The sequence below is a fragment of the Pseudoliparis swirei genome, chromosome 24 (genome assembly GCF_029220125.1).
Source record: "Pseudoliparis swirei isolate HS2019 ecotype Mariana Trench chromosome 24, NWPU_hadal_v1, whole genome shotgun sequence".
NCBI classification, from domain to species: Eukaryota; Metazoa; Chordata; class Actinopteri; order Perciformes; family Liparidae; genus Pseudoliparis; species Pseudoliparis swirei.
This window is the reverse complement of record NC_079411.1, coordinates 10433858-10458307: the sequence shown is the minus strand read 5'-3', so window position 1 is coordinate 10458307 and position 24450 is coordinate 10433858. Positions and strand designations below refer to the sequence as shown.

Sequence of the window (24450 nt, the reverse complement as noted above, 5' to 3'; positions counted from 1 at the left end):
GGGAGGGAAAAACCCTGAGTCACTTGGCTTCCTGTCTGAGGAAAGGAAGGGGGTGGAGGCAGTCAGACAGTTGAGGACGGTGCAATATTCAACATAAAGTGCACCGGGGGTAAAGTCCTGTCCTGCTCACTGAATCCACTCCGGTGCTTCAGGGCAGCCATCATAGTGTTCACTATTGTGTGCGGCTGAGGGAAGAAGAAAAAAAGAGGAGGGAGCAGAGGAGGGAAAGAAAACCTGTCTCTTTGTGTGGGAAGGACTCAGCAGGAAAGTGATTTTGTGATTATTTGAGTTTGCCAGCAAAGTAAGGCTCTCCCCCCCTGACCGGCAACATCTTCCCTACTCGCCACCTCTGCTGCCTTACACCAGAAACACATACGAATGTGCTTCTCATGCCGGCAAAACAGCGACACCCAGGCTCCTGATGATGAGAGTCGACGTCAGACTGGTTTTCTATGAATATTGATGTGGAGGATAGTCTGTTTCATAGAAGAACAGAAGGAGGCAAGATGGCTGCCCTTTAGGATTTGTTAAAGAGGAGATCCAGACGGTTTGTTGGAATTTCTACAAAGTGGAGGGACGTAAAAAGGAGGTGAGAATTTGCTTACTGTGTTAATACTCTGCTTACGCTCTTCCCCTTTAACACTGGGTGTATTCTGGGTATTTTTGTATGAGGCGAGGTATAGCAAATGTCCCCCACCGTAAGAGCAAGACTCAACATAATAAGGAGGGGATATTAGATAAAGCTACTCCAACATGGCTGACGATTTTCTTTCTCCTTTTTTTTGCCAGCTGAATCTGAAAAGACACCTTCTGTGTTTTCCTGTGTGTTCTGTGTTCCCTCCACATTATTGCTGCTTTTGAATGCATCATAGAAAATGGTGTACTTAGACTGTTTGTCCAGGAGTTTTTCTTTAAGCTTAATTTAAATGCCTCTATAGTGCTCTTTCTTTCCTCAACATTTCAACCTTGCTTTTTTTTTTTTAAATAGCAAGCACATATATGTATATAAAAGTGTGTTATATGTGTGTTTGTGGGAGTGTATTTGTTTTTAGAGGTGAAACCCTGCATTTTTTTACATTTATGTGTAATTATTAGTTATTACAGATTGATGGTATTTTTCATTAAATGTGTTTAGATGCAGGCAGTGTTATCCCCTGTAGCTTCTCAGTTTCCTATCCATGGCTGTGTATGTGTTTGTTTGTGCTGTTCAGCAGGGAGACTAGATGTAGGAGAGTAAAAGTCCAACCTGGACGTGTGCAGCACTAAGTGCTTAGTGCCTGCACAGCAGTAGAGCTGAAATAGCTTCTGGCTTTGTGTATCTCTGTTAATCAGCTTTCATTGCTTTCACCACGGAAAGACAAGCAGACACAAAGGCAAATCCCGAGCAGAAGGGAAGAGAAGAGAATTGTGGTGGCCCAGTGTAATGAAGGCAGACAAGGTCAGAAAGCTCTGTAGGAAATGAAACTCTATCCCACTGCACCATTAGGGGGAACAAGAATGGCAGAGGTGATTGTTGCCAGTCGAAGAAACATCCTATTCATCAAAGAAGTTGACGAAACTTCGTCGAGAAACTAAACCAAAGCGATACTTGACAGTATTATATGTTTTTAATGGAGCACAAGCAGTCAAAGGTCACGTCAATACCTGCTGTGTTCTTATGGAAACAGAGCTATTGACAAATAGATTATTGAGAATACGAAGAGGAACGTGCTTTCTGTGCGTTGCTGCGTGTGATCCTGTAATCATCTCAAAACGGAATTGGAGTAGAAAACCAGCATGGTGACTTGCACAGATAGAGAAGTAAACTACAATAATGGAGTAAAACAGTGAGGTAAACGCCTTCATACCGGGACAGTTTGATTTAGTGTTAGCATGCACTTGTTTTAGAAATACACTCGTTAAATCCAACATTTACATCCAGATGTGTTAATGGCCATCAGGTCTTATCTCAATTAGCAAATAGCTAATAGGTTGTTAGTTCTTTTCTTTTTCTGAATTCACTAAGTGCTACTCTAAGATTAACATCTGAATGGGCCATTAGATTATAACTGATGTGACTCCGGTTTGTGTATTGGGCTTGTGTATTCTACTGACTACAGTCATAATGTCACCACAGAATAGCCTCAGGAAAAAAGTAGAGTAAAAGGGGGAATATAAAGACTGACCTTAAATTGGGCATTGTAGTTTAACAGTGCCCACAGGAGCAATGCAGGACTTCAGTCTACATTTTTCTCTGAACCTTAGTTACTTGTTGCTGTTCACTGTGACATTGAGTGAATTACATGCATACAAGGGGCTTCAGAGAAGATGAAAAGGCAGTGAAGTCAAAATGAGGTCAGTTGCTTGTCAAATGACCTGAAGACAATCACCAAGCTTTTTTTATGTGAACAGCTGATGACGACAGACAAAGGAGAACATTATTCTATCACAGCCAAACACTCCTATTCCCCTTCTGAATTAAGCATGCTTGTGTTTCCATGGTGCATTTGTGTGGATGAGTATGCAGCCCCAACACTACATACAGCACTCACTCTCTTACTCTCCACTGAAAATGATCTGTTTGTAGTGGAAGAGAATCACGGTTTTTATTTTCCTACACTGAGCAGTCAGGAAACTTGCCAACCAACAATGGCGGTTATCCCTCTGACGCTACGGCATGTGTTTTGATATGTGAAGCACGGTCACTGACTGTGTAGAGTCAACACGAGGGCTGTAGCACGGGTGTTCTCCATAGTACTCAGAAAGATTGTTGAGATCAGGTGATCCACACATATTTATGTGTGTGTACGTGTGTGTTTGAGAGGGAGGTTTGGTCATACCAGTAGTATTTTCACTTCCATTTAGCTAGCAAGACCAAACAAATGAACATCTCAAATTGGCCAACAGCAGCAGTTCTGTGTGTTGTGTATCAACTTGTCTATTTGTTGTTAAACATCCCGTTCCACAACTATCTAATTCGCCCTTTGGATGGATTGCATCTAACCCAGTTCATTGCTGGCTCTTGAAAGCACATTATTAATGATTGTCACAGTGTGGTTGTACAATGTGTGTTCCCCTTTGTGTGCAGTTGCACTGTACAAAGGATTTACAAATGATAACCCTGACCTACATAACATTGACACATTCTAAAATTGAGAAAAAAAAGCACAACATCTCACTGGAGGTGTTTCCACGAGCCTCCGCATGGCTGCAGTTACATCAGCAGCTGAAAAGGCAGCAGCACATTAATGGGTTTATCGGGGGCTGGATGGGGGAAGGGCCAGATAGATCAATCACATGCAGATAGCTTCTCTCATCAATCTGCACCTACAGATAACACCGTGTGGTTGGGTTGCTCCTTCGTCATGGCCGTAAGTTCCCTTTATGTCAGTCCCAGGGCAGAGACAATATCACCTTTGGGAAGAATGTCCAGTTGCCATAGCGTTGCAAAACAATGCTGTCCTCTCACAATACCCAAGCCCTTACCCAAGCCCTCACCTCTGACCCTCAGGCCACGCATCGTATTTCCACCCAGAGGCTGTTGCACAAATTACACAGAGAAGCAAGCCCAGTGGCTGGTTAGACATTCTATATTGCACTACCTGCTGGCTCGTCATAGCTTGGACTGCTTTCGTGAGACAAAATGGCGAGATACTGAGTGTTGTATTGATTTCTGCAATATTGATTTCCCTCTTGTCTGCTATTGGCGGTTGTTTTTCTATTGAGAGTGTGAGAAGCAGGAACCTTCAATCAAGTGCTTCTGCAGTGGAATCTTAGTGTCACAATGTCGTTGCTCATTTACACAGGTTTAAACTGAATTAGTCACCAATAGTGCACAGTTGTGAGAATGTTCTTGTCGATGAAACTAAAGTAGGATTATTAAGATAAGATTTAATACGCTCAGAAATCCATGTGAACTTTTGATGGGGAAAGCTGAACTTCATGCCATATGCCTCGTTATTTAGTATGAATGAGCTGTATTGTATGAGTTTTAGCATTTATTGGGAGTTTACCCAAACTTAATGTGCTGATCAGTTCTGAAGCCTTCTGAATGTATCAACAAGTCTCCTGTGACTCACTTCTCTGAGTCTGGACTAACGGCAAAAAGCATGGGTTGGAGAGTGATGTGCATGTCTTCTCGAATAATAAATCAAAAGAATGAACTGAAGCCAAATCACAAACAATGTCAGTTTTCAATATCAGATCATAACACCAGATCCCAACTACCGTCTAGAATCTTGGCTTTCCGTCCTATGAAAGGTCAACTTTCTTAACCCTTGTGTTGCCTTAGGGTCATTTTGACCCGAATCAATATTACACCCTCCCCCCGCCTATGGGTCATTTTGACCCGATTCAATGTTTCACCCTCCTGTTACCTTTATATTTACTAACATATTTTACCCTTTGGGTTCAATTTGACGCCAGCAATTAAAACCTCCAGAAAATTATTAGAATTAATATTGTTTTCCAAGTTTAAGTGTGAGGCACTTTATGTTTGTTTGTTGACTACCGAAAGAACACCGACATTAAACATTGAATGGGGTCAAATTAATCCTAAAGCGGGGGGAGGGTGTAATATTGATTCGGGTCAAAATGACCCTAAGGCAACACAAGGGTTAAAGAGGCTTTGATGTGCTGGCCAGCGACTGGTTTATTAGTCATCACTGAAATTGTGGGATAGTAATAATGTTTTTTATGAGTCTGATACAAACGTGAATCCCAAATATGACTCATGGCCTTCTTTTTTCAGGAGTCCAAGCGCTGTTCGCCGGGCCGCTGTGTAATTCTGGAGAGCGAGTGATAAGGCCGTGTTTGACTGGCACGTGGCCGTGGGGAGTGTCGCTGGCTCTGTGCCCGTGTATCGATGTCAGGGTTTACCTCAGGGGTGAGACAGCGAGGGCAGCGACTCAAAAGCCTCCTCCACGTGAGCACGCGCGCATGGCCGCTCTGTTTACAAACACTATCCCGGCATTCCGCACAGGGAGACACAAGTGAGATCTTACGTAATCGCTCCGAAGCGAATAGCATCCCTCCCCGCCTCTCCGGGGGGCCGCCTCTCCTACGCTTGTACAACATCCTTGAATGCTGTTAACGCCGGTCCCGCCTCAGGAAGTTAGGAATACAAATTAAAAATGAAATCACGACCAGAGGTCTTGATTTTCGGCGTATGTGCTCGAGAGCGGCAAGACGGAGAGCAGGCCTTCTCTTGTGTTGATGCTGCTCCGACAGCGCATGGCTCATGTGCAGGGGAAGGCCTAAATATTGCCGGGTCAGGAAATAAAACGGGCAGTCAACTTTTCTCTCACTTCCTTTGCGATTGAAGCGTTGCAATATTTGCAAGGTTTCGTGGGGAAAAAACGGCGTGTGAACAGATGCAAAGGCCTATTTGACTCCACCGTGGTCCTTTTCATTGCACTGCACAGTTTTGTATCAATCATCTTTTTGTTTGATTGTAGAAGTTAAACTCATCTTTTAAGTTGAGCTAAAGCTCTCGCAAGCGAGGGTTAAAGAAAGATTGTTATTTATAAGTCGACGTGAAGATATGCAGAAGAAACCGTTGGTGTTTCTTTATCGGAGAGTGAGAGTGAGCCTCTTTGCCAGCCAAGATGTGTCTTTTCTAGCGCAGGCGGAACAATGTGTGCAGAAGTAAACCTGCACACAGGACAATATGCCTTACGGATCTTCAAAAGTGACCCAACGTCATGCAAGGATCAAACCCTCAACAGGACTCCTATGTCAAAACGTATAGCGGTCAGTCCGTTCCAGTTAAATCAAAGCTATGACAATGACGAGGCTTTGTCACACATCTTCACAGGTTCATCAGAAATAAAGGATCACAAGAGGAGACTGTTTATATATAGTTTGTCTAAATGCATCCTCTGGTAAAATTGGCTTTAATATAAGAACAATATCTGAAAAGCATGAATATCAATGTCCCGTCGCTGTCAAACTTCGTCATGATAGGCGCAATCTCAACGGCGTCCATGGTGATCTAAACAACTGCTTCTGATGGCTGTTAACCCCTCTTCTAAAATGGCTGTCAGATATGGACGGTTTCGCTGCTCAGAGCTGTCATGGACAAGGTTAGGCCCCCGTGGCCCCCTGTTGTCTGCGCAATTAGCACAACGACAGACAGCTGGTCCTGAATGTCATTTAGGAGCGTAACCCTGCTAAATGCTCGGGATGACATCACTACCTACTTCTGAGGGCTTCAAGGGGCTCACGCTCACTATTAGGTTTCCGAAGAGGAATGTGCGAGTGCAGCAGCTGGTGCTCAATGACGATCCGACCGGTTTGCGTCCATATATGTATTTATATTGGGAATGTTTCAAAGACAGATTTTAGTTTTGGGCCTGAATGGATCGAAAGAATCTTACCGATGTGCAGAACATGATTGACGACTCCTAAAGCTCACACATATGTTACCTTTAAGTAAACACTAAAACAACACACATGTCTAAGAACTATTATTTAGAATCTCTGTACTTCCTTCTGATGTGTCAGAAATGCAGTAAAGTGTTTATACATTCTTACGCTGAATCTCAGAAAATATCCCTCTCAGAAGGATTTGTGATTCAATGAGAGTCACGTGCCTCCCACTCCGTGGAGGGACAGAGAGAGCTTAGCAACAGTGGGTTAGGTCAGGCTGCTTAAAAACCAATGAGGCAAAGAATATCACTACATTGTGATTGAGCTTAGCCATAAGCCCAGGACGTCACTTCCTGTTTGTTGAATACAAGGAGAAAGAAAGTAGAGATTGACAAATTAACGTACGTTTTTCTTCAAAACAAACTACTATCTGAAGCCCAGTCTTCCATAAATCTGCCCTCGTATTGAGTGCATTCAAAATTCCTCCACTGCCATGTGCATGTTTGAACTTCCTTCCTATAATAATGTTTCCCTTTGCTCTGTTTACTGTTCACCTCCGCTTCCTGTTTAATTGGAAGCTGGTTTGGATTTGGATCGTGCAAACAAAGAGTAAATATCTGGGAAATAAATGTGCCTATGAGCTAATCCCATGGCAAGATTGGCAGGCTAGAGGGTGAATTGAAGAAACAAGGGAACTAGCATGTGCTCATCACCTGGCTTTTCATTTCATGCTCGATTGTAGTGGACGGGAGGAAAAGGTAAATATAAAGTGTTCCTGGTCTGACCATTTTAATTAAGAGCAGATACACCATATTTCTTGGTGAGGCTCTAACAATGCATACTGTAGCTCAAGATAACACAACTACTATCTCATTCCTAAATGTTAGCTAAACATGTTTCGGGTTTAAAATGCAATTTTAAAAGGTGTTGAGCTGCACAAGTGCAAATGCAGTCTTGTGAATATTGGGCACTATTGATTTACTGGCAGGTTCAATGCATAAAGCACATGTGCACACCGTGGCAAAGCAGCCTATTCTGTAGTCAGCCGTGCCGGGGTAATGTTTAGACCAGATGGGCGTTGGAGCGCTCATAAGATGGTCGCCATGGCGACCGGGCTCGCTGAGAGAAATTAACTTTGCTCTGTGCACAGTTCATCAAGTTAGTCAGATAATATTGACTGTTGCATAGACAAAGGGTTAGAGGAGAGAAGATACAGGCTGGTTGGAAGGAGCAACATTATTGGGGGTGGGGGAGCAGGTTCGGGGGGATTGTACGCTCAGAAGCCCATTTCTTAATTAGAGTCTGCATGTGATGCAGCTTGAAGCCACAGAAAAATGTTTAGACTCTGCGTGTCAGCTTTGCACAGTGTGCTTTTTTTTGGCATGGTTTCTTTTTCGGTTGTGCTGATTCAACGGAGAAAATGAAGACTAGCAGGTTCATGGAGTCCAACCTAATGTGTAACTGAAGTGTACTATCAGGATTTACCTCTTCTGTTCAACAGCCTACAGTCGTCTCTGAGTAAAAGGCACTTTTTCACTGAAATGCTGATGGTTTATAGATTTGATCCACGACACTGTGGCCTGTTATGACCAGTTGTTTGTGGTGGTTTCAGTGTGAGCAAAATGATCATATGCAGGTGTTATGATGTAAAAGTGAGTTAAACAAATGTAGGAACATTTTCAAAAGAAGAACCATTCCAGAACGGCTGACTGATTTAAGTAGATACAGTGGAAGCGTAGCATATACTTGAGGGATGTTTTTGTGTGTCAGTGTTTGCTGTTATCCCAGACAACCTGCTAAACAAGTTGTATCAGAAACGTACAGAGGCGGGGTGTATCCCTTATGATACACCCCGCCTCTGTTGAGTTATGCGTACCAATGTCACCTTCACCATCCACATGAGGCTCAAACTTCCTTCATATGCACTGACTCATCAGGTATTGCTCAACACCACAAGCATTAAACCACTTAATCATGTGATATCCTCAAACTCGATCACGACATGGACCGTGCCGGGTTCAAACAGTTCAGCCTGCCTCGCCTCTCAAAAATAGACTCAACAAAACCGTCCGTTGAAATGTTGCCACAAATCACGGGCTCCTTATTCCTCAGACCTTGCGGGTCTTTACGAGTAAATATATTTTACTTGTCATGTCCACTGCTTCCTCAGCCCACTGGATTAGTGTTGACATTGATCTTAATTATAGCTATGAGCACTCGGTTAGCTTATTATCATGGTGCCAGTTAATCTTTCCCCTCTCTCGTATTATCTTTTTACCTTGAGGGGGCTCTAGTAGTTAACCAAATAAGAACTGCACTTATTATGACGGTCCCGATGCACAATGTATTGCTCCAGTTCTGTCTACTTGACTATTTCAGTTCATTTTGGTTTCGGTACTCGCTTCGTCGTTTAGAAGTTGTATCGTCTTTCCAGGAAAAGGTAAACGGCCCGCACTGAACCCCCAGAGTTCCAGCATTCAGCAGATATCAGGATTCACCAAGTGGCCCTTTGGCCGGCTCTGACCCGGACCGACAACTAACCGGCTCTGCTCCTTACAATCATAACCTTCGCATTGAAAATGCGGAAGGTTATGTTTTGATCGCCGCGTATTTATTTGTATGCGTGTTATTCGCCTAACTCAAAAAGTATTAAACCGAATCGCATGAAATATGGTGGGATGATAGGTTATTATCCGGGGACCATTTGATTATATTTTGGGATCGATCGGGTCAAAGGTCAAGGTCAAGGTCATGAAAAGGTCAAAATCTTCTTGAATCGCATGAAATTTGGTGGGATGTTTGGTTATTATCCGGGGACCATTTGATTAGATTTTGGGATCAATCGGGTCAAAGGTCAAGGTCATGGAAAGGTAAAAATCTTCTTTTTACCATAGCACGGTCAATTTTTATCCAATTGGCATGCAACTAATGCCAACATGTTCATAACTCAATGCCCAATCTTGTGATATGCGAAGGTATGCGCTCTACCGAGTGCCCATTCTAGTTTATTTATTTATTTATTTGTATGTGTGTTATTCGCATAAGTCAAAAAGTTTTAAACCGAATCGCATGAAATTTGGTGGGATGATTGGTTATTATCCGGGGACCATTTGATTAGATTTTGGGATCAATCGGGTCAAAGGTCAAGGTCACGGTCATGAAAAGGTCAACATCTTCTTGAATCACATGAAATTTGGTGGGATGATTGGTTATTATCCGGGGACCATTTGATTAGATTTTGGGATCAATCGGGTCAAAGGTCAAGGTCATGGATAGGTCAAAATCTTCTTTTTACCATAGCACGGTCAATTTTTATCCAATTGGCATGCAACTAATGCCAACATGTTCATAATTCAATGCCCAATCTTCTGATATGCGAAGGTATGCGCTCTACCGAGTGCCCGTTCTAGTTTCTGATGTTGTCTGGGATAACAGCAAACACTGACACACAAAAACATCCCTCAAGTATATGCTACGCTTCCACTGTATCTACTTAAATGCTGGTTTTGTGGATTTTGAGCTAGTTATGGTAAAACGTTGTAATAATGAGTGATACTCGTTACATGGAGTTATAGGAAGATGTTATACATTCCTAAAACGTTGTAGCTAACATTAGCCGAGTGTGTTAGCGCAGTATAAACTAGCGAACACTGGATGTTTGCACATGCTGCTTCGGCTTTCTAATGATTATACCAGTGAGTAAAGGCGTGTTCCTTAATGTATCGTCTTCCGTCTTCATCACACGGTTCACTTTTACACCACTTTGCCTAACCTGTTTTTGCTGCTGAATCAGTTTGACAGCCTGGTGTCTGTCAAAAACATTTTCTAGTCCATTCTGTCTTCTTCGCTCGCTACATTATTAATGACGGTGTGGGCTCCATGGTCGCGCTCACAGCATGACGGAGTAGCGGCTCATCAAAAGTCAGAATTCTCAAAAACTGAATATCTGTAGATGTGGCTGTCCTCAGCAAACAGAATAATGTAGACATTTATTATTTTTCCCTTTGAGATCATGTGCACAAGTCACACCATACAGAGTGTACTCTAGAATTGAGGCTATAGATTGAGGCTAGAGGACAGCTGTTGAACACTTCATAACCATACACATTATATTCATAATGTCATATTCATACATTCACATTCATTGAATGTATTTAAACTCTAAATCTGTCCTTCTGTACACATTACATCTATCCTCCTCTGTTGCTCCCCTGAAGGTTTCTTCCCTTTTTTTCCCCCTGAAGGGTTATTTGGGAATTTTTCCTGATCCGATGCAAGGTTTTAGGGCAGGGATGTCTATGTGTACAGATTGTAAAGCACTCAGAGACAAATTTGTAATTTGTGAAATTGGGCTATACAAATAAACTGAATTGAATTGAATATTCATTTCCCAAATCAAGTTTAATCCATATTCCCAAACTGATATGAATAGGGGTTTTGCGCTTTCCTGGGTCCTCCCGTATTAATGCAAAACAAATTAATAAAATAAAATAATGCACATTATTATTGCAAATTAACTTTATCAGATAACTATAGTTTAATGAGATGTGTCACAGTTCAGTCAGAGAAGATAATGAGACAAAAGGGAACAAAAAGAAAATAACTGCAGTAGGAATTCAATTCAATTCGGTTTATTTGTATAGCCCAATTTCACAAATTACAAATTTGTCTCGGAGTGCTTTACAATCTGTACACATAGACATCCCTGCCCCAAAACCATCGGATCAGGAAAAACTCCCAAATAACCCTTCAGGGGGAAAAAAAAGGGAAGAACCCTTCAGGAGAGCAACAGAGGAGGATCCCTCTCCAGGACGGACAGGTGCAATAGATGTAATGTGTACAGAAGGACAGATTTAGAGTTAAAATACATTCAATGAATATGACAGAGTGTATGAATAGTTCATAGTAGGCTTATTCCACGATGGAGACCTCCACGATCCATCAGGCAGATGGCGGTAGAGAGGCGGAGTGGACGGAGTCTAAACAGTGGGCGGAGTCTCAACAGTGGGCGGAGTCTCAACAGGACAGTGGCGTCGTCGGTAGCAGGAATTCCACGACCCAGACCTCGATGATCCATCAGGCAGATAGGATCTATGCCGTCTCATAGGGTCCGATGACCCCATGAGACGTAAAGTCAAAAGGACTCCGGGGAGAAAGCAGAGTTAGTAACGTGTGATTGAGAGATGAAAATTCATCCCTAAGGAGAGAAAAGAGGAGATAGGTACTCAGTGCATCCTAAAACGTCCCCCGGCAGCTATAAGCCTATAGCAGCATATCAAGGGGCTGGACCAGGGCAAACCTGATTCAGCCCTAACTATAAGCTCTGTCAAAGAGGAAAGTCTTAAGTCTACTCTTAAACGAGGTGACTGTGTCTGCCTCCCGGACTGAAATTGGAAGCTGGTTCCATAAAAGAGGAGCTTGATAACTAAAGGCTCTGGCTCCGATTCCCATTCCACAAGTCGGCCACATCTGTCCTGCATTAGACATTAAGAACAATGCAGATTGTACAGATCCTTCTTCTTCAGGAGGGGGAGGAGGCTCTCGAGGGAAGGAATTGCAGACAACCCACAAACACTTAGGAAAAGATGGACTGCTAGAACATTTAAAGAACATGTAACTGCTTCATTGTGTTCCATTTACATGTAAGGAGACTTTCATTTTGTATAAAATTCAAACAAAACTAATTCAATGGCATTCAATTTCTCGTGCAAGCTGATTGTACCTGCAGAGCTTCACTGTTTTTGGTGAACAATGAAGTGAAGGGAAAGTGAAAAGAGGGAAGGAAACCAGAGATCTGCTGCTCCAGGCAGTCATGTGATGCAGCCATCGCTACGTCACACGAGTGGTGATTAGGCCACAGTGAGCGTCAACAGGAAACAGCCCTTCTCTACCTGACAGAAGAACTAGACCTGGGGTTGAACAGTATGCAGCGTCCTTTGTTGTTATTAATGGGAGCAACATGAGTAACATCACTAACTCAGAACTTCAATCTTTTGCATTCCTGTTAATAAAATACACATGTCTGCAACCCTTCAGTGATCAATACAAAAGATTGACACATCTTAATCTAAAACAGAAGCTGTATAACTCCCCTAACACAAAACGGATGGGTCAACCTCAAGGGAAAGTTTTCTGGTTTACAACCATCAAAAACTAATAAATATATGCCGCTTCGCTTAGTTGTTGACACTCATGTCTGTATGGTAAACATGAAGCTAAAGCCCGCCGCGGGTTAGCTTAGCGAAGCACAGGCCAGAAACAGGTGGAAAAAGTTATCCCAGAGCCTTCTAATATCTCTTAGAGATATATTGTATTGTATTCGTTAAATCCACACAAAAAACTAATTGTAAAATGGTTATGGCTGAAGTATTTCTTTGCCTAAACCAGTGACTTCCTGGAGTTGCTTTATATTCACGGTTGAAGCAAGAGAGGGGTATCAAGTGTGTTTAAGTAAGCATACAAGAAAGTCAAACGAGTCCTTCAAGGGGAAAGAAAAAGTCGTCTTGCTTTGATTTTACAAATAAGGAAATTGTGTGTGTGGTCTACTATTATGTATTTTTTTGTCCAGGGCTTGGCCTTCATGTTTTATTTGTTTAGATTGTTCCTCTCTCTGTAGATCAGAGTGCAGAGCCCACCTGTCCTTAAGGGTCTCTCATGTGACAGAGTATAGCAGCAAGATTTAAGCTCCCAAAAAATGATCCGGCGAGCATGTACATTTGGAAGGTCATAAAACTGACTGCAGACACAGGGGCCTTTTGTTTGTTAGACAGGGTGGATAGTGTCATATGTTCAGGCTGATAGAATGAAAGAGAGAGAAGGCGCGAGCAACCATGTGAGGTGCATTGTATCTGGCATGAGTGTGTCATGTGACATAAATCCCAAGTGTGACGTGCCTGACTGAAAGACTCAGTGAGATGCAGAACATGAACTCACATCTGTCCTAAGTAGCAACAGTCAGTGACAAGACAACACATGCTACTAGCACTTCACATGGTGCTTTATGAGTTGCTGTATTCTGACCTTCCATACTCTCCAGTCAAGCCCCGTAACTTTTTCCCAAACCCCTCCCCAGTGGAGGCAGCTCCCTCCGCTCATATGCTCGCCATATGTCACAAACTGACATTCAAAATGTCGGCCGGGACGTCTTAAGGAATAATCACTGCCTTGAATCAGGAGAATGTGTGTGCATCCAGAGGCCTCCTGTCGACATAGCTGTTTTGGGCTGTGTATTGTCATCACAAACTGAACCCATAACAATGAGATCAAATGCACATTAGTCTCACATTTAATAATACTAGATTCTACAATGTTTTGGAGTCTACAGCTTTGTTGTTTACGCAGCCGGCTGGAATGCAGAGTTGTGAAAATGTTGTTGGGAGGTTTGTGGAGCAGTGGGTCCGACTATATTTACGGGAGGGATTTAAAACGCAAGTCATCTGACCTCATTACGCTGGTGGGAGTTTCTACAGATGAGGTTTCACTTGCAGCTCTGCAGTCTGAACTCAAGTCTGTCAGCATGTTACATTACAGTATTTCTACGGTTTGACATTGAATATCCAAAATGCATGTTATCAACAAAAGACTCTATTTCTCTTTTCCATATGATTTGATACTTTCAAAAGCAACGCAATTCAAGTTTGAGTCGTATGAATAAATATCAGGACTGGATTTCAGTTTGTAATTTCAATAGTTCATATCATATGTGATGTTTGACACGTTGATTGGAAACTGAACAGATCCAGTTGGTTCAATGTTAAATTGTTGTAGTTACAGCATTAGCATTGAGGTACAGTTCAAATATGTAATCAGTTGTTATGTTGAATGTCATTACTGGCACACGTTTTGACTCAGTTCATGAGGCATGTGGGTTAACCCGTTTAAAAAGTGCTTTGAGAATTTATAGTCTCGGGACTGAATGCAAGCTCCACGTTCTTATCTATCAAACAGGAAAATGTCAAAGGGCCAGAATCGGCGGCAGAGAAACGGAAATATACACTTGAGATTATGGCTTATTCTTGGGACTATTCTGTGAAACAGCGGTGTGGCTTTTCAAGTGCGTTTGATTTACAGTGTTGCTCCACACCTCCTCTCCTCTCTCTCTCTACAACAGCAGCACTCTTTAGGCCTATCTCCCTCGGTCTCAACCTGAAACAGACCTGAGTTTCCCAGCAGCTGTCGTTAGCGGTGAATGTCACATACGGCTGCCAAGTCACGCCAAATAGACCCCATCTACTATGGCAGCTCTCATATTTCACTGGCGGCCTCTGGGAATAACAAAAACACACTGCGAGTCCAGTGCATTTGAGTTTGCTACACTCGTGTTGTGAAGACAAAGCATCAGGAAATGGGACTAAACATTCATTATGCATATGATGTGGAGCTCAATTGGTATATTTTAGTTTTTCGTAATTTGATGAACAAACGGAAAACAAGTTGAACTATGTGAAGCAGAGCCATATTAATAACACACATAATTGTTAAAATGTGTGCATTAACTACCACCCTGATATGACTCTTGTGCAAACTGTGCCCATTGTTTTACAACACTGGTCACACTGTGTCCAAGAGTCCAGCCTTGTCCCCGGGCTTCAAAGCTCTAAAGCAACTCACTATTTATAAATGCCAGCAAATACATAGCGACAGAGGCAACGGGCAATGACTACAACAGTTCTGAGGGGCCACGCTCATCACTGCACAGGCTAGACGAGAGACTGAGCAGGAGGGAAGTGTAGCAGACAGAAGTACAGAGGACCCTGAAGTGTAATTACAGGGCAGAGGACTGGAGGTGAGGCTGTGGGAGAAGGAGGGAAGCCAGACAACAGCATATAGAGACAAAGAAATTGACTTTTGGAGGGAAAGAAACCTTTGTTGTGAATCAAGTTTAAGCCAAGCAAGCTGAGTCCTATCAGCCACTGAGACAGAGTTCTGGTGGACATCAGCTACTAGAAAGAAAACCCAAATAGATCAAAGCGTTAGAACTTCCAGCAGGCATCCACACGAAAGCCACTGAGAGGCAGTGCCTCTGGTTTAGTTTAGTGCTCTACTTCCGGAGCAAAAATAGATCTCCCTGTGAATAATAAAGAGGATGCAGCCAATCCTCCAAATATCTTAAAGTAAGTAGTCAAAGTTGGACTTTCAACATATGTGTCATTGGTGTATGTGTGTGTTTATATGTTTGTACGCTGACAGGCAGCACACACTCAGCTGGGATCTCTGGCTTTGTTCTGGGTTTGCAAAGATTTTTTTGTTGTCAGTGTGGGTGTATCCAACTGTGACAAGCTGCTTGGCTCCGCTCGGCCCTTTGTAAATCCCGGAGTGCCCCGCAGGATCGGAGCTGCGCTGAAAGCAGCTAAGCGCCCGCGTTCACCTCTTGACTTAGTTACTGATTTGCAGACTGCACAGAGGGCCAGACAAAACAAAGGAGTCGTCACATGGGGTCGGGAAGTGGAATTCACCCGCTTACCTCATTGTTGATAGCAAGCATCTGATTCGCAGGGATCAGATGCTTGCTATCTGAAAGAGTGCAGTGATGTGGGAGCATTTAGTTACTCCTTTTAGCTCCTTTTTCTTCAAAAGACACCGACTTAATTTAGTTATTTTCTGGAGATGTTGATAATATATTGTACATAACTCCGAGCAGCTGTATTTTTAGTTAAAGTTGAAGCTGGAATTACCAATACAGAGGGAGATTCTCATTAAGTTAATTTCAAAATAAAGTGAAGTCGTTTGCCACATAGTATTAAAGACTGATACGTTAGCTTTTAGTTCAGCAATACCCACTATGATATTAACTAATCGTCTCATGTTTTTCATCCTCAAGCGACACAGAAACCAAAGATATTCCAAAAAGCACACCATAAAATCTGCATATCGGTCTGCACATCCAAATGTGATGTCGTATGAATGAAGATGCCTTCGGGATGGAAATACCATTTGCCATTCATGAAACGGAGCCGTGTACGTTTCACAACTCCCACATGGTGGGCTTCTCAAACTCATGTCAAAATAACACATTTATATCTTAATAACTTTGCCGTAATCATAGAGGCTCAATGTCACTTCTGATTACGATGCTGGCGGTGGGGTCCCGCTGTGGCTCTTTACATCCTCGGTGTCAGACAGCCGCAAAGGGAGATTAGTTCTGCAACTTGTTGCCCGAGACTCCACTGCTGCCTTCTACTTACTTATAACTACTAATGGAACTATTCAAGTGATAATGCATGGAAAGAGATAGTTGATTTAGCAGTTTCTCTTTTACTTTGAATTGCATGCCATTCTAGATTTTTAAAAACGTTTTCTTTGGTTTATGAAACTCTTCCAAACCCCATCGGAAAATGTATATTTTAGTAAACTCACAACAATGCAATTTTTCTTAAAACAAATGTTATTTAGTATGCAAGATGCCCACTCCTAACTCGATACACATAAAAAGAGACTTTTCAGGTCCCTTTTCCCCAGCCATCGACATGAGAGCTGTCTTTGTTTTCATTGGCCGCTTGCTTGTCCTACCTGCTAACAGGCAGCCGGCTGCTCTGTTGTCACAACGCTGGGAGCTTCCAGACACCCTGGAACAGCTTGGCTCGTTAGTGGGAGATTTAGCACGCTAACTTTGGGGGTCTGGAGGGTTGCTAATGTCCTGGAGGGAGATTGACACAGAAGGATATCATTATTTCGACCAGCTCGGCTGCCTGGGTAGAGCTCAGTCGGAGTTTCTTGTGAAGGTTGTCTTGGTCCAGACGGCCGACTGGGCCACGATGGCAACAGAGTGGCATTTCGTTTTGCCTCCTTCATGATCCACGGAACCAGTTTAGACATGTTGGTGATGAAAATAGAGGAACCTGATAACAATCTCTGAAAGTGCACAATATCAATATCTCAAGTTCTTGAATCACTTTATGAAATGGGCTACTTTTAAAAAAGCAATTGGAAATATGTTTTTGGTCAGAATATGAACTTAGCTCAAAAAATGAAGGTCATTTTATGCCGAAGGTGCTTCATTTTAGGACCCTCAGCAAGCTGGCCTAGTCTACAATAAAGGTTGAAATATATAGGTGAATTTATCAAATGACCCATCTGGACAGTAAAATCTAATTAATATCTTAGTCGTTTCTACGAATTGCAAATCATTATTGAACGTTACATTTGTTCATAGTCATTCTTGAATAAAGCGATACACATGATCAATAGATCTTTCTTTCAATGCCCATGTAAGTTGTGGCTGAATTAGAGACTGTACCTCTACAAATATATTTTTTTAAATGTCATCAGGCTTTGGATAAAACATGTTGTTTGAAGACGACAGCTCTTCTCCAAAATCATAAGCAGCTGTAACCGTTTCCAGATGTGATAATCGAGCCCAATGATGGAGCACGATCATGCCATAGTACCTCAAAGATGTAGCTATTTTCCCTCCAAACATCAGTCAGTGCCTATGGTAGGTTTGCATTAACAGGAGGGGCTTTTGTGGGGATCTCAAGCTGGATCCAATTATGTTTTCAAAGGTTGTATAGCATATTTCTCTGAACTTAACCAGAGCAGCCGGGAGTTATGACCCGAGGCTTCAAAGCTCCAAGGACATTATTTACTTTAAGTACATACAGAGTGTTTAGCTGACCGACATGTCTAAGAACATAAAGCAGGAAGACTTTTCACTCAACAAGAATCTAAATTGTCTTGATGAACACATTTTGGTAAACTGCTGTTTCAAGCATACCATGATATGCCAACAGTTTTTTTTATATGAAGCCGTCCCGACATTTAGAACAATCGTCATGAGGTGTGAACAATTATCTGAGGTATGACACAATGCTTCATCATGACAAACATCAGGAAAATGCATTTTCTCTCGCCTTTAGATATATATGGAGGAAAATAAAGCACAGAAACAAGCATGGCTTGTTTACAAACGGTGGCTGTCAATTTGATATTGACTCCCACCACCTGAAAATAAAACATGTGCGAGTGAGTCTCTTTTTCTAAAGCCATTTAAAGAAAGTAAAAACCAGGTATCCTTTCTTTGATGCAAATGTAACAGTGGCATTAAGGAAAAACTAAAGTTTTGTAATATATTCTGTACAATAACTGAACCCCATTCATCTGCCAACCGTGAAGCTACAGTACAATCAGTTCTCTTTGAAGCTCTAATGCTCAACACTTTTACCTAAACACTTACAACTGAATCTGGCCTCTCTTGGTGGCTCATCAGCTGCCCATTCATTTAGCATCTGCAGGAGAGGTGCTCATAATTATGATGGATTAAGCGAAGCTCTTTGTGCCTGCGCACTGCGATTGTTTTGTAGTTGCTGCGGAAGTGACATGCATTAATTATTAAGGGAGGCAGACAGAAATCAATATTCGACTGAAATCTATATGCTTTAGGCAGGGTAAGCAAAAATGTAACTACATGCTCCTTTTGCTGCTTAACCTTCTGAGGAGATCTCAGTTTCCATACATCACTTTTATTTCTTCATTAAATGACTTTGTTGCTAGACCTACAGAAGGAATACAAGCTAGCTTCTCTCAAAGTGGCTAACTTATCTATATTAGACAAAATGCTGCTCAGCTGAAACCAGAGATACAATTTATTTAGATTTACGGATGACAAAACTCAGATGTTCTTTTATTTTTTTTTAAATCCACCGACAAAATTACATTAGTCTTCAATCCGAGTTTAAAAACATGAAGCAAACTAGAATGGGCACTCGGTAGAGCGCATATCACAAGATTGGGCATTGCATTATGAACATTTTGGCATTAGTTGCATGCCAATTGGATAACAATTGACCGTGCTATGGTAAAAAGAAGATGTTGACCTTTCCATGACCTTGACCTTTGACCCGATTGATCCCAAAATCTAATCAAATGGTCCCCGGTTAATAACCAAACATCCCACGCAATTTCATGCGATTCAAGAAGATGTTGACCTTTTCATGACCTTGACCTTTGATCCGATTGATCCCAAAATCTAATCAAATGGTCCCCGGATAATAACCAAACATCCCACCAAATTCCATGCGATTCAAGAAGATGTTGACCTTTTTCATGACCTTGACCTTTGACCCGATCGATCCCAAAATCGAATCAAATGGTCCCCGGATTATAACCAATCTTCCCACCAAATTTCATGCGATTCGGTTTAATACTTTTTGAGTTAGGCGAATAACACGCATACAAATAAATACGCGGCGATCAAAACATAACCTTCCGCATTTTCAATGCGAAGGTAATAATTTCATCAGGATAATTAAGTCAGTGTGGGAAATTTGTGGGGGTGAGTTTATATTCTGAACTCAGTAGAACGCCATGGCACAACGCTCACAACGCTATGGTTTGGATAACAAAGGTCTCAAAGTTGAGAATTGAGATGTATTTGGGGGCGGCTTTAGCTCAGTGGGGTAAGAGGGCCGTCCTGCAACCGCAAGGTTGTGGGTTCGATCCCCGCTCTCCCCATTAGTTGCAAGTCGAAGTGTCCTTGAGCAAGGCACTGAACCCCCAGTTGCTTCACGCAGCCCACTGCTCCTTAATAACTAAGGATGGGTTAAATGCAGAGAACTAATTTCCCCTTGGGGATTAATAAAAGTGTATATTCTTATTCTATTCTTATTCGTATTTGGATATTTGACACAGCAATGTGTTCAGGGTGAGGAATACCACGACACTGCTGACGAGCAGCCAACTCCTCCCATCTACCATCTGGGACATTCACCCTGCATCCTTTTAACTTCAATCAACTGGACTTGTTTAGTTTAATGTATTACGTCCTTTCATAGTACAACCAATAACCCTAATGCAGAAAAAAAGTGTTCTTTCTGAAAGTGAACTTTGGTCAGAATCTAGAGAAAGGATTCAGACACATGCTATTGTCTGATGCATGTCTGTGTGTCTGAGAAAAAGCAAGAAGCTGCTGGTTTACATATTAACTACAGTGTTTTTATTTATTTGTCCTAAATTCAGCATGTTCCTAGTGTTTCTATTTAAAAAATTGCTATTGTCTTCCACCATTTTGAGTCCAATGATGGTGGATATAAGTGATATACATAAAGTCCTCCTATGTTTGTCAAAGAAAAATTCCATTATGGAAGTAGACTGAACATCAACTGATCCATGGGCATATTTCCAACCAAAAGTTCAGTTTCAAAACTAAATAGTCAGAGCACTTCCCTATTATCACGCCATTTGTTTTACCTGCAGAACAGTTATATAGGTGACCGCAAGCATTTGGCCTATTTTAAGATTAACTAACCACACGCAGAACATAACAGGAAGTCATAGATTTCAGTTTGAGATAAAGGTCGTCATATGGCCGCACACATATTGGCATTCACTCCTAATAAAGGCCACTGGAAATGTGACCATAAAAAGTATGTACCTTCAGGATATCTTTTGTTGAGCTGTGTGTGTTAAATAAAAAAAATGGTAACTCAGTCCACCATTAGTCCAAATAGTCCTATTATGACCTCTAGTTTTATTCTCTTCTCACTTTCTACTTACTACCTGTTTTTAGGTGATGGGAGATGAGGTCAGGGAAAATCTAATTCTAGGACATGATCGTGTTGCCAGCTAATACAAATCATTGCCAAGTGTAAACACATTAGTCCACTGACCTTCCCCTCACTAAGATCATATTCAGATCAAAGACTCTAGTTGACGAGTGCTGGAGTTAGATGTGGGTCAGCAGACTCAATATGACCGAGTGAAGTTCCAACATAAAATGTTTGTTTAATATGGGGCATACTGTATTTGAAAACATAACTTTACTTGAATAGACTGTCAAACTCATTGAATGTGTTGTAACTCTGTAATGATTAATTCTGTACACATGACATCTATTGCACCTGTCCATCTGGGGAGAGGGATCCTCCTCTGTTGCTCTCCTGAAGGTTTCTTCCTTTTTTTCCCCGTGAAAGGGTATTTTCTATTTTTTGGGAGTTTTTCCTGATCCGATGTGAGGTCCTGGGACTGGGATGTCGTATGTGTGCAGATTGTAAAGCCCTCGGGGGCAAATTTGTAGTTTGTGATATTGGGCTATACAAGATAAACTAAATTTCATTGAATTGAATAATGAAGTAACCAACTATTTCTCTCCCTCTATCTGCCCCGCAGGACGGACAGAGGGCAGCTCTGTGGATGGACTCTGAGCCGGCCAGATGGAAACAGAACAAGCTAGACATGAGGAGGAAGACAATCTGATATTAGCACAATTTGGCACATCTCGCAACATCTCTCACAAACTGCAGAATGGAGGCCAGTCTTCAGAGGAAGATTCTCTGCAGATCACTGGGGATACAGGCTGGAACCATTACAAGGCCAGTGCAGATGCAAACACCATGAAGAGGCAAAGAGAGAACTGCAACAGTCCTGCCTCAGTACAAGGGCTGTTCGATCAAGCAACCTACATTATGAATGGAGAGTTGAAGCATGCACTCACTGAGCAGTCCTTACTGGCCCACCAGCCCAAGAAACTAAAAGTAGAATCTGAGATTAAAAGAAATGACGATGTGAGCTCTAGTTTGGTGGATGGCTTTCCTGAACTGACAAAAGCAGCTGAGTTTGAGAGTAATGCTCCACAGACAGAGCTCAAGTTAGACAAGAGGAACTGTAATTTTCCTAATGGAGATATCTTCTGTCTCCCAAGGAATACACATGTTTCGACTCCAAATGGTTCTTTATCACCCCCCTTAACCACAGAAAGCACTCCAGGTGATCTTTTAGAGAAAACCTTGTCTCAGTATTATCCTGAGCAGGTGTCAATCGCACCACAAACATCTGGGCCACAGCTAGATTCTGTCAATGGTTCACTGGCAAATAAGCTACCAAGTGAAGGTGCTCAACCCCAATCTTTAACTTCAGGATTGCCCAATTCAGCTCAGATGCCTAACTCACAGCAGCCTGGGGCATCGGGCAATATTGAAGGGGGCAACCGTTATAACTCTGTCAACTATGTAGTGAATGGATATTCCAACAACTTTGAAGCAGATCACCAGCAGCAACAACAGCAACAACAACAGCAGCAGCGGCCACCATCTTACTCTGATCAGGAGCTTTCTCTAGGTCAGCTCCCTGGCATGATCCCGCCAACAAACACTGCCAATAGCTCACAACAACATCAAAATGGACCACGGTGCTATCCAGATGACACAAATCCTCAAGGTATATATGAGAAGGCCAACAAAGAGTTTAACCAGAACTCTTTTCTGGAGCGAGGCACTCCTGTACAGGCAGCGGAGACAGGCGGATATGCATCCTTTCCTAACTCTGGGTTACAGAAGATGGGGCAAAGTGAAGAACCAAGGTCTGCTCAGCGCCTTGGCACTGACAGGGGCCACCAGTATGGGATTCAACCCCAGACCTTTAAACGCAGTGATGGGAACTCACGTGGAGCTGACAGTACTGTACCCATGGGCCCCGGTCTCCAGTCCCCAAGTCATGCGGGGTTAGAAAACGGGATGGAGAACACGCCTCAGCAGAGACCCAACTTACAATGTTCAACTCCACACCAAAGGGGCTGGGGAGAGCTAAACTCTTCACATTCCCAGCAGCAACTAGCAAGTGGCCCGTCATCCCAGGCACAAGAGCAGCACATGTGGAGGGGCTTCCCTGCTAAGCCTCAGTCAGAGCAGCAGACGGCTAACCCCCAGGTTCACTGCCAGATGTTGGAGCCAAATGCAGGGCAAAGATTCCAGACACCGGCAGGCTTCACAGACAGCAGCCAGGGGTCTAACAGCTTCCAGCAGCAACAGCAGGACCGCCTCCCGGCCCAAACACACTGTGCTTCAGCCCAGCACAACACTGCCCCTGAGTGGCAGCAATCAAATTCAAAAGCACCTCAAATGCAGCAGCCTCTACCCCAGAAAATGCCAGAGCAGCGTAATTTCCACCAAGATCAGCAGGTTGACAGCCGCTACCACACCCAGATGCAGTCAGAGCATTTATGTGAAGACCCTGACCTGCAGGATATACTGTCACCTGGGTTTTTACCAACACAGGAACAGCAGCAACCACAGCACTGTCATCTTCAACGTCCCCTGTCCCACCCACCACAATTTGAAGGGCAGCCACTCAAGTCACCCGATTACAGACCTCGCAGTCAGCCTCAGCCAGGTCAGCAGCAGATTCAACCCAACCAGCCTCTTCGAAACAATCCTGCTCAATCCAACAACCAACAGATCCAGCACAGTGACCATGCAACATTCAGTTACAATAATGCAACGGACATGCAACAGATTCAACAAAGTCAAAGGCAGTTTCCACCTGACTCGGGCAGCAGTAACCTAAAGCAATTTCAACCACAGCGGCCTAACAACCAGTGCCACCAGCCCAACCATGCAGACTTCTCCCAGACCTCGATGCAGTCACAGCCTCACTTACGAGGAGGCGCGTTGAACCAACAGGTATCAGCACAGCTGTATCCTAAAGCTGAACAGCAGCTACAGATATCATGCGCTCAGTTCCAAAGGGGACCTCGACTACCTCTGGCCCCTGCGGGTCCCCATGGAGACATTGAGAGGCATGCAGCCCTGCGTATGCACCTGTTGCAAAGGCAGGAGCGCCAGGGCGTTCCTCATCCCCTTCAGAGCACTAGTGACCCCACACATGGCCTGAGAGCTGTGAAAATGGAAAACAGCCCCAGATTTGAGATGCCGTGCTCACAGCAGCAAGAGCAGCAGCTACAGATGCGAGAGACAGGACTAGGTGGTGTGCAAATTAAGCAGGAGAATCATCCATCCCTGTGCGAGCAAAGCAAGAGGCCAGGAAACATCTTGGCCTCCATGGAGCAAAGCCTGAGGCAGTATCAGCTTTCACCTGTGTTTGAGAAGAAATCCCTTGTCATCAATCCAGCAAATAAAGTCAAGGTGGAATATTCTGGGCCTGTCACAATCCTGTCAACCCACACTGACTTGAGAGGAGGAGTTGAATCCACAGCCGCTACCCCAGTCCCTACAGCTCTTAAAAGACCGCCCGATTTCACCCCCAAGAAGGAACACCTCCTCCAAAGCTTCATGGACTCCCCTATGAAGCTATTGGATACCCCGATAAAGAACCTGCTGGACACCCCCATGAAAACACAATATGACATTGCATCCTGTCACTGTGTTGGTGAGT

General features: G+C 43.0%; 1 protein-coding gene across 1 annotated transcript in view; it reads left to right on the top strand.

Annotated features, from left to right (window-relative positions):
* Positions 1–237: 237 nt before the first annotated feature.
* tet2 (tet methylcytosine dioxygenase 2) overlaps positions 238–24450 on the top strand; it is a 30363-nt gene continuing 6150 nt past the window's right edge. The window contains exons 1-2 of the mRNA XM_056409932.1: positions 238–589; positions 21451–24444. Of these exons, the coding sequence (XP_056265907.1) occupies positions 21495–24444 (2950 nt within the window). The 5' untranslated portion in view covers positions 238–589; positions 21451–21494. The remainder of the gene's footprint in view (positions 590–21450; positions 24445–24450) is intronic.